Source organism: Plectrocnemia conspersa, unplaced genomic scaffold (assembly GCF_051122295.1).
Source record: "Plectrocnemia conspersa isolate PC_06_02 unplaced genomic scaffold, ASM5112229v1 ptg000012l, whole genome shotgun sequence".
Taxonomy (NCBI): Eukaryota; Metazoa; Arthropoda; class Insecta; order Trichoptera; family Polycentropodidae; genus Plectrocnemia; species Plectrocnemia conspersa.
Genome location: NW_028277176.1, coordinates 21,668,080 through 21,679,254, shown reverse-complemented (window position 1 = coordinate 21,679,254; position 11,175 = coordinate 21,668,080). Strand labels below are relative to the sequence as shown.

At 26.4% G+C, this 11,175-nt stretch overlaps 2 protein-coding genes across 5 annotated transcripts in view; both read right to left on the bottom strand.

Annotated features, from left to right (window-relative positions):
* Nucleotides 1–304: 304 nt before the first annotated feature.
* LOC148228598 (dnaJ homolog subfamily C member 21-like) lies at nt 305–3,695 on the bottom strand. Its single transcript, XM_088200126.1, has 6 exons — nt 3,421–3,695; nt 3,009–3,301; nt 2,728–2,942; nt 2,466–2,666; nt 2,125–2,397; nt 305–895 (listed from the first exon to the last, which is right to left on the bottom strand). The coding sequence occupies exons 1-6, from the start codon at nt 3,609–3,611 to the stop codon at nt 365–367; spliced, it is 1,704 nt and encodes a 567-aa protein (XP_088056252.1). The 5' UTR covers nt 3,612–3,695; the 3' UTR covers nt 305–364.
* A 5,055-nt stretch (nt 3,696–8,750) lies between these two features.
* The window catches only part of LOC148228597 (uncharacterized), a 47,953-nt gene continuing 45,528 nt past the window's right edge, over nt 8,751–11,175 (bottom strand). For 2 of the 4 annotated variants that reach the window (XM_088200365.1, XM_088200361.1), the window contains 4 exons: nt 10,533–10,636; nt 9,671–9,787; nt 9,322–9,569; nt 8,751–9,251 (listed from right to left, as the gene is read on the bottom strand). In XM_088200365.1, coding sequence (XP_088056491.1) covers nt 8,801–9,251; nt 9,322–9,569; nt 9,671–9,787; nt 10,533–10,634 — 918 coding nt within the window. In that variant the 5' untranslated portion in view covers nt 10,635–10,636 and the 3' untranslated portion in view covers nt 8,751–8,800. The remainder of the gene's footprint in view (nt 9,252–9,321; nt 9,570–9,670; nt 9,788–10,532; nt 10,637–11,175) is intronic. The other 2 variants (XM_088200364.1, XM_088200362.1) reach the window with 1 other exon arrangement.

The window sequence follows — 11,175 nt, the reverse complement described above, 5'->3', positions numbered from 1 at the left end:
TATAATAATAAAAAAATATTACTGTGATTATCATAAATATCGACAATTAATTTTATAATAAGTTTTTTTAAAGAAGCTCAAATATTACTATATAAAACACAATTTTTAAATGTTCAAGACTTTTTTAATTTTAGTATAGATAATGAATAAAATAAGGAACTGATTTTGTTATATTATTAACATATTTATAACAATAATGTAATTATTATATAAAATAAAATTAATTAAAAACAACTTTTTTACAAAATAATTATTCAATTAAAATTTTAATATATTATTAAAATGGGTTTTAATAGAAATGCAATTTTAAAATTTATATAAATATTTATTACAGAAAGAATAAATAATATTCAAGCAGTTGAATTTATCTTTGTTTAACAGATTTCTTCTTTTTGGTTTTACTGTTGCTCAATTCGTCAGAACCATTCGGAATGTAAACTGAATGGCCACTCTTTTTTAAATGATCAAACAATTTATTTTTGGATAAGAAATCGTTTTTGCAAACTGCGCAACAATGTGAAACGTCAATTTCGGCAACGTCAGCCACAGCTACAAAGTCGTTCTTCGTCTTCTTTACTGATTTTTTATCTTTAGCTTTTGATTTTGGTTTGTTAATCTTAGCTATATTTTCTGTATTTTTGTCTATTGCTTCATTTAACTCTTCTTTTTCTTCTTCATTTTGTTCTACTGTACTATTTTCATTTAATACTGCGGTATCTTCAGCTCTCTGTAATTTATTTTTCGCTAAATTAGCAGCCATCTTAGCACGTCTACCTTTTCTATTTCTGACATTATTATCTAAATTTGATAGGTCAGTGAGTTCTGATTCTTCATCTGAATCATCAAGAATCGCAATTGACTTTTTATTCTTTTTCTTCTTCGTTTTACTCTCCTTCTATAAATTAAAATAATATAAAAATAATCAATAACATTAAACAACAATTATTTAATTTTTAGCAACATTATGTTGTAATGAGCAGCATAAAAATGCAATTGAAAATTATTTTGAAGTACTTTATCAAAGCAAGTATTAAAAAGTTATTTTGAAAAATAAAGTTGACGATATCTAAAAAAGCAGTAGCACAATTAAGATCAGTGAAGCTATACATATAGATTTATAAATCGAGTCTTAATTATTAATTAATCTTAATTCTGTGACAAAAATTTAAATAAGGTTTTTATGATGAAACAATGAATATGTATATTTGTAGATCAACCGCTAAAAAAAAGGGTTTCCTTCGTCACTAGTAGAATATTTTACTTAAAGATCAATGGAATGACTTTACAATTAATTAGTGTTCTGTATTTTTATTCCACAAAACATGTAATGAGCTTAAAGGATTAGTTTTTTTCAATATCAATGTATTATACACAAATCTGAAAAATCAAGTGCAATATAGTAATAAAAAAATTTAATTCATATTTAAAATTAACAAAAATTAAATTTTTGTGATCATAATATATCGTTACAATTGCTAAAACTTACTAGAAAGAAGTGATACTATAATATTAAAACAGTGCTAGGATTAAGTCTGCATAATATGTGCATATTTCCTTATTACCTACTATTTATCATATAATATTAATAGTAAGATAATTTTTATTACGAATTTTTGGCGTAAACCTTATAAAATAAATATAGTTTATTAAAATTAATTAAACATAGACTGCAGTACATAACTATTTAAAAGACAATATGAACATATTGAAATCAAAGCTGGAATAGTAAAAATTTTCAACATCAAAATAATCCAAAGATTCCAATAAAAAACAGATAAAAATGAAGCAGAGGTAGCATTAGGACAACAGAGAAGACATAAAAAAATGTTACCAAGATATATCTCAACATATTAAAGTTACACTGAATAAGACAGCAAGGAAATGCTGATCTCTAAGAACAGTCATACAATTGAAGTGTTATAGACCAGACATTAAACATCATAAATACTATGATTAAAAATCATGTCTTTATGTACCTTTTTATTAAATAGATTCCAAGATACTAATTATTTAAGGTTTTCAATTAACTCTATATTATAATAACAAATAACCATAATTTTAAATGTATATTTAAATTTGAAATGAATGATCTCTTATAATTATAATAATAATAATTTATTTTACCACTACTTCGAGCACATCTTCGTCACTAGTGAGTATTACATCATCATCATTAGGAACTTTTTCATCATCAGAAACTTTTTCATCACCAGATATTTCAATATTTTCATTGACTTGCAAATTTGAAACATTTTCCTTATGTTTTTTGCTCTTTTCGTGATTTTCAAACGATTTAATATTCTTAAACGGTTTATTACATGCCATGCAGTACAAATTTTTAATTTGTGATTCATCATACACAAGTTCATGCACAGATTTGTTTTGCTCCTCTTTCTCCTGTAATTAAATTTATACATGAGAACATATTTATATTATACATATAATAATATTGAATATAGTAATACATTTTCTACATCTTCATTACTGGAATAAGACGTATATTCATCATCAGAATTGCCAAATTCTTCACATAAGTGTTTTTCAATTTCTTCTAATTGTTCATTGAAATTATTCATATGATAAACACCGGTATCCTTTAATTTATTTTTAGCTTCTTCTAAATCTTGCTGCCGTTTAATTAATTTATCCTTTCTATTCTTTTCCATCTATAAAATATTACTTATGAATTTATGTTAGTATAAGAGTAATTAAATAAAAAAATAATACCTTCAATTTATTTTCTTTGGCCTTTTCTGCTAAAATTTTAGCATGAGCTGAAACTCTCTTATCCCGTTTACGTATGAAAGTCACTAATTGGCGAATTTCTTCATTTCTCTCCTTCTTCGCTTTCTGTCTAATCTTCTGATTCTCTTTTTCTAATAATTTCAAAATCCTTCTGTTATCAGCTTCTCTGATATCGTATTTGTCCAGCCACACATATGCTATAATAAAATATTTTTATTGTCGCGTATATAATATAAATAATATAATAATTAAAATAAACATACTTTTAGCTGTTGAAAACGACATCCAATAAGAATAAAACTCATGAACTTTTTCATATTCAGTGTCGGATTTACCAAACATTGGTATATTTGACACATCTTCAGGATCATCCAAATAATCTACTTCTTCTGCGGCTAATTTTTTAAACACCTCTCTATATACTTCATAAAATCCTTTACTATCATCGCCGAAGCCTTTGTAACAAGATGCCGTAAAATAAGGTATCAAATCTAGGCTTTCATCGTTAAACGAAGATCCAGCGCCTTTTAATAATTGATCTCGATGATTATCATACCTGAAAATTAAAACATTTTTCAATAATAATAATATTGCACAATCTAATGAAAATAGTGCCAAACATATTATGGCACTGATACAAAGCCATATTTAGATTGTCTAAATTCAGAATATTACCAAGCACGTTCTTGTGGATCTGACAGAACTTCGTAAGCATTTTGAACGAGCTGAAACGTCTCTTTAGCTAATTCGACATTGTCCATATTTTTGTCTGGATGCCATTTTAAAGCTAATTTTCGGTAAGACGTTTTAATATCTGAAGCTTCAGCGTCTCGCGGTACTTCTAACACTTCATAATAACACTTCATTGTTCAATTATTGCAAATATTGCGAAAATAAATATGATAACCGCTCGAAACGAACTTGCAGCTTGAACTGATAAACGTGTTTCTGACAGTTCAGTATTGCCAGCATCAAAATATTATAGTTGTATTTTAAAAAAATAAATACTATTGTAATACGGTAAACATATTTAAAATAACACATTTCGATTTCTAAAAATATGTAAACATATGAAGAAAATAAAAACAATGTTCGGTATTACCCCACATAATAGTAACCAAATCTCTCAATCTATTTAGTATATAAAAATACACTTTTTCATAACTAAATAAATTGTTTATATCGTAAAGTTTAACCGAAAAGTTTAATCATGTTTTCTTAAAACTAAATGACCTAATATTTTTATAAAACTAAATGTAAGAATTTATTTTATATAAATTGCAATTTTGGTGATTTTGCTTTTATACATACATATTTTGTGTTATTATCTTCTCATACTGGCATCTAATATTTATTTTAAATATTTTACTTTATAAATTAAAAAAAATTAATCCAACATATTTATTACACGTTTTTAAGAGATACTGCACCAAACACTATTTGCACGATGACCACTGATTAACTCTACTCGCGCGCAGGCTAAATTCACTGCCTTTTCGCACATTACCAAAGCGGTGTTCGCAAGCACATATGGCATACATGATACATAAATTGATATTAAATATTTTTATATCCATATCCCACTTTTTACATATTCATGAAACAGACTAAATCTTTTTGTGTAAAAATATGTTCTAGCATACAGATGCAAATGTCAAAACATATTTATAGAAAGAACATGTTAATTATGTATGTACAATAGTTCAACACATTCCTGTCGTAAGTCATATATTCGACTCCAATTAAAAAGTACTGTTAAAATATGACTGTATCCATTAACGTATTCTTTCTGCTCTTTGTTTGTTGTAACATTATACTAAAAAACAGAATATTTTACACTTATTTATTTAAACAATTTATTGACCATCATGTTTGCGTTATATATGCAAATTACCAGAAAAGTAACCAAATCGATAATAAACCATATTTATAAAAGATAGTTAAAGTGTACTATTATACTGTCTTTTTTGTAATTCGAATTATGAAGAATTGAAGAATTTTTGCCTCCGTCATTGTTTTTCTTTATTGATATATTGTACGTTTACATTTTTTTGCTACTGTATATACATTCCTCTTAACATTTCATAATAGCTTATATGTTTAATTACTAATATTAGTGTTTGCTATTATTAGAATCTTTACTTAATAAAACAACCAAGAACTTTCTTATGTTTAGTAAGTAAACATTTCTCATCAGTTGATTTAATATTTCTTCTCTATTCTTATTTTATTGTAAAACATCACCAGTAACAATACATGCACGATAACTGAAAAGGTTAATATATGTAAAATAAAACTTCATAATCTTTAAAATATTATTTATTTCCAAGCATGTTTAATTTGTAATAAATGTTTTTTGTATTCTTTACTCCTTTGTAAGATTCAATAAGTTACTTAATGTATGTAAGCTGTAGGCGTACCTATGGATATAAATTTAAGATAAAATAATTACTACCATTTTATCGAGAAGAAGTATTTAGAAATGAATACACATATTTAAAAAAGAGATTAAAAATGATAAAACGATAAAATTGAGTTACTTAAACCAATATGAACAGATAATTAAACAGGACCGCATTTCTCATTTGATATTTACACATTTGCAGTTACTACAAAAACTTTTTAAAAATAATATGTCAAATGCGATTCTGTATAAATTTAGCATTATAATTAAATGTTTATCATATTGCATACAATACGCAAGTGTATAATATAATTTATTTATTTTCTATTAAGATTTTTAAATAGAATACAAATTATATAGTGTATTGTATAATATTTTAATAACATGCTCATGATGGTATAAAATGTGTTGAGTTTTCTAAATTTTTCTTTAATAAATTTCATAGATTGGCTACTATTAATTTTTGATAAAATAATACAAACCTAAATTATATTAACACCTCTTACAATAATCATCACAGTTTCTTTCATACAGTTCAGCAAATTTTTTAGATAATAAAAATTTACAAGGCTTTGAAATATCAAATAAATTTACTACTTTGGAATGTGTTATTTTTGTTAATTGATTAATACTAATGTATATGTAATATATTCAACTAAGCTACAATTTTCATTAGGTTTAAAAAAATATTACATATTTACCACATGAAAATTGGTTTTAATTTATATCAATACCCGCAGATGCAATCGGTAAACTTGAGCAGTAATAATAGTTTTTTAAACATGGTCCATGCATTCTATAAGCCGATGATTTATAAGCATTTTAATACTATACATATAATATAGAACCGATCAAAAATATACATACATCTGAAGGTATCGATACATTCATTAGGTATGTCGACTCGTGATTCATAAATATATTTACAAATGATCGAATAAAACAATCATCATCAATAAGTAATTGGATTATCTTACTTGTTAACTTAATTGTATTTTAAAGGATCGAATGTGCACAATGTTCATTATACACATATAAATATATTATGCGTGAATATAAACACACATAATATGTAAAAATGTGCATAATTTCAATCTATGTTGATACATCCACTGCTATTTAAAATAGGCATATGTTTAGAGGAAATTATCAATATTGAAATAGCCTTTACAATAATTTGTATAATGTCATTTGAAATGATGAAGAATCTAAGATAATAATTACAATAGATGTAATTCTCAATTGCTAATAATTTCCACTAAACATATATTATACACATACACGATATGTTATTATTTCATATCAATAACTGTACAAACAAGATATAAATCACAACAGCTTTGTTTTATTTTTTTTAATTATTATTATACTAGTTTATACTTTTTTTTATTCCGTGAGCGTTTTCCGTTATGGTTTTGCATATATATAATATCATGTATATAATATTAGCAGTAGAATCTATTTTAATAAAGAATTATACAAGTCAGCTTAACTTTATATAAAAATAATTTCTACTATTTATAATCATTTATTGAAAATTAAAATTTCAAACTACGATTATAAAAATATCACATATTTGTCATAGCAATAATAACTGATGGTCCAGCCAAAGTCAGTTTCAAAAATAATTTTATTTTTTTCTCCTCTAGAAATAATTCTAACACAGATCACAAACTGCATCTACCGAAATTAAACAATAATTAACAATAGCAGTGGATTATCTATAGTTACTTATTCTATATAAAAGCATTTTCGTTGATGATGTTTTCGCTCGAAGACGTGCAATTTTTATGACTAGCGATGATGTATAGATTATAAAATACGCAATTTTATCAATATACAATAAGTACATACACAATATACACACAATAAATAATTCAGATTTGTGCTAGCATTGAATCAAACTTAATTTGTATTAATATGTATCTATATATATATTTCAATTATTAATATTAATATATAATATAATATACATATAAACAATGCTGCACATCTATGTTGAGGTAGACATAATCTGACATACTAAATAATATTAAGTGTGGTTATAAATAAATAATAGCATATAACAATAGATGATGCAGATATTTTCGTCCACAAAGGTCCAAATATCCAGAAGCGGCCCTGTTCCAATAAATAAGACGTAGTAGGGAATTAGAAACACAATCTTATTGAAATAAATGTATATTAACTTAAATTGTACATTATATTACAATAGAATAAATTATTAAGTAAGTAATAGAAATTACACTATTATGTGTAAAAATAATAAAATTTAGATTGATACATTAAAAAAAAAATATATAATTCAATATAAAATTAAATCCTCCTGCGCGTTCAGTCTAATATTGAACAACGGGATTATTGCAAATTTATTGAGCACGAGGGTACACATAGATGCAAATATAATCAGGGCGTTCGTCATCAGATTGGCGATTAATATTATAGTATTAATGATAGAATTAGGCGCCTGAGAAGCAACCTTAAAATTAAGGATATCGAATGTTAAAAATTCTTGCCAAATCAGCAGCTGCACGCATTATAATGTTTTAAAAATGTGCATTACAATAAAGTATTGTATCGTCTTTAAAACTACTACATCCAATTCTATCACTTAAACGCTGGACGGTCTTATCAAACCAGACAGCTGATCAATAGGATAAGTTAAAATGCGTTAGCAGGACTGAAAGCATAATTATACAACAAATTAAAATATTAGGCTTAAGAGTTTATTAGATTAGGTTGATAATCTATGGTTTTAAAAAAATTATATAAATAAAAAGAAAATATAAATCGGCTTAGTAATTTATTTTATTAAATTTTTTGTATTCTAATATATGTATATCTTATAAATTTTGCAAAAAAGAATTGTGTTTATTAGAAAGGCTGTTTTTAACAATTTATATTGTGATAATAGGAATTTGAATTTTAAAATAATATGACTATGCCGATGACATGTATTTGGTCATTTTTCAGCCCTTATAATAAAAAATCGAAAATACACAAAGTATAAATACTGAAACTCAAGTTTCTTAATCTTAAATATTTAAATAGAGGGTGCACAAACTAAGAAAGTGTTTTCAAGTATTTTAAAACATCAACATTTTGTCAATAATACACTTATTAGGCCAAACAGCATCTTAATAACATTCGTTTCACACATCACCGTTAATAATATGTACCAATTTATATATTTTTGGATGTAGAGTTTACATTAAAGTTTAAAAATAAATACGTTTGGCTAGACCTCAATTTGTAAGCTTAATAATATATTTTCGAAGCTCATTTTTTGGAGGTATTTGAACGTTTTTTTATTTTGTTAATTACACTAAAAAATTTAGAACAAAATTTTTATCATTCATGTATGACTAACTACGAAAAGTTTTACATAAAATATTTGAAAAGTGACAAAGATTGGAAATATTCGCCTAACGCTAAGTTGGCTTGCAGTTGCTGATTTTAGTGAAAATATTTTTTTATTTATTTAAAACTTTAAACGTTTCAAAAAGTACATTATACAGTATGAGTTCTATTCCGTTGATATTCACCGTTAAAATGTACACTCTTAAAAATATATGCATGTATATATTTATATAATATGGAATTTTTAATTTATTTTTGCTGGGATTATGCTGTGTGCGAAATAAAATCTAATTAATCGACGGTTTCAATCTCACCATTCTTTGGGGTCGTCGTACCATTCTGCTCGTAATTTTTGGGTCGTAGGACCGCTCTGATCATTTGGTAACTTTTTTTAAAACCTAACTTAGTATACAAACTTTTAGAAGCATCATTCTCTGGCCTAATTACAACAAATGGCAAATAACCTCTCGCTGTTACTTCCTTAGTTAAATATTTAGCTAAATGTATTCCATAACCTTTCCGTCTAAATTCGGGCTTAGTCTGCATGGAGAACATAGCACCATAGTAAGATTGTACCATCCATGCAGCTAATTCTCCCGAACAAAATATACCATATGCTGGAAGCTCCGCGACCAACTTTTCAAAAACCTCCACACACTCCATGTCGTTGGCCGGATACAAGTTGTGTATGGACTCCATATGGTGAGGCTTTAGACGACACATCTCTACCTCAGTTGGTAACCTGAAATAAGAATAAAAACAAGATTAATACGTGCATATAGCATAATTACATATAAATCATGATCACTTACTCATCAATATTGAATTCTAAATGCGAATCCTCATCACAGATATATACATCACCGGCGACCTTTTCTAAAGTGCCTAGCTCTTGATAAAACTCTTCAATCTTCTCCACGATTAAGCTATGAGTAAAATTAAGGAAAAGCGGGCGGGTCCAATCAATAAGAATATCTTCTTCTCTTAATAATTCTATAAATTCCAGACTTTCGCTGGGGCAAAACACACTAACACTTTCGTACAGTCGTCCATTAGGCTGCTTGTAAATACCAACAACACATTTTAAATGCAAATCGACTGTTACATATATGTATATAATATGATTATGATGATTTTGAGGAACAATCAGAAAAATCATACCGTGCTCGTGCAGCCAGGAAAATGAAGGCACACTGGCTCGATTGGCCAATTTCTCGATACATAAAAATGGAAGTCCCAAACGCGATTATTCAAATATGTCTTTATAGTCTGATGAAACTGAAATGTAAAAACATCACATTAATACTTGATAATGGTTAAATAGTTACACAGTGGTCCTTCAAATTATGTTCAAAAGCATTGCCGTGGCATACAACACTAGAATCAATATCAGATTTTTAATTTATGAGTTCAAAGCCAAAAGCATTATTTGTATTATAATTATTATTTTATTATTTTTTTATAGATAATATGTCATGTGTATAAAACTTATTTAATAAAATAAATACTGAGCTCCGTACAATCTTGAATAATTGTTTTAAACTTGGATAATTTTATTTACTAATTATTTTAATTATTCTCATGAAAATAATGTTATTCATTTTCAATTGAAATATGCATTATAAATTTTCGTGATTTAATTTATACTAATTTTTATGGGTACAATTATGAAATATTAATATAAAATGAAAACTTCGTTTGATAATACAATATTTATTGTCTAAGAATGAAAACTAATTCAATAGATTAAAAACTGCATTTACAAATTTAAAAATATTAGTATGATACATGTGTGCTTTTTAGCTCTGTACTAATTTATAGATTGAGACGAAAAAAAAATGTTCTAAGCATGATTACGTCATTACAGTAAATTGACCACTCATTTAATGTAAAGAGAATATGCTTACTAGAATTTTACATTAGTTACAAAATATATTTTTTCAAGTAATGCTATTTCTGCCCTGATCACTTTATTTATGAGTTCAGTATAGAGGTAATATTTAAAAACTATAGTAATACATACCTTAAGCGAATCAGGTAAATACTTTTCAAGAAAGTCTAAAACAGCCGGAAGCTCTTCTTCTTGAAGCAATCTAAAGTTCCTCCCTTCGGACACGATTTCCATCTCTGAAACAAAAAAAGCAAGATTATTAACGCTATCGCATTAAATTAAAAATATATATGCATATGCCCACACGCTAAACGTATGTATACACATTATGTACAATGCAAATTATTCCTTTAATCAACATCTTGATATTCTCCTAGTCTCCTAGATTGCACAGTACAACCCCTAGAGGCGATTGACAACAGAATGCCCGCAGGAATGTGCTTGTCGATTACATTACGAAGTATGTCAGGTAGAAATCGTTATACAATGAAGTGCAGGTAAATCTTTGAATTCAGAATGCTTCTTACTCATTCCCTCAGAGATTCTCATCTTAGGGTTCGCGAACCCCCAGATGCTTAAAATAAATGTGTATAAATAGTTTGTGCATTATAAATAGGTTAATTAAAATTTTAAGAAAAATATTTATTAATGTTGGAAGGGGAAGAAAGTCTTAATTCTCACTCTCTTTTATAAACATTTTTTTAAAAACCAAACATATGTAATTTTAAGAAAGTGTCATTGTTAATTTAGCTGCCCAATTATTATAGATGTTTTA

Coding starts and splice junctions, on each gene's coding strand:
- LOC148228598 (XM_088200126.1), bottom strand. CDS start 3,611: ATGAAGTGTTATTATGAAGTGTTAGAAGTACCGCGAGACGCTGAAGCT. Junction 2,667..2,727: donor CCAAAGAAAATAAATTGAAG/GTATTATTTTTT, acceptor AATATTTTATAG/ATGGAAAAGAATAGAAAGGA. Junction 2,398..2,465: donor GTAATGAAGATGTAGAAAAT/GTATTACTATAT, acceptor ATTTAATTACAG/GAGAAAGAGGAGCAAAACAA.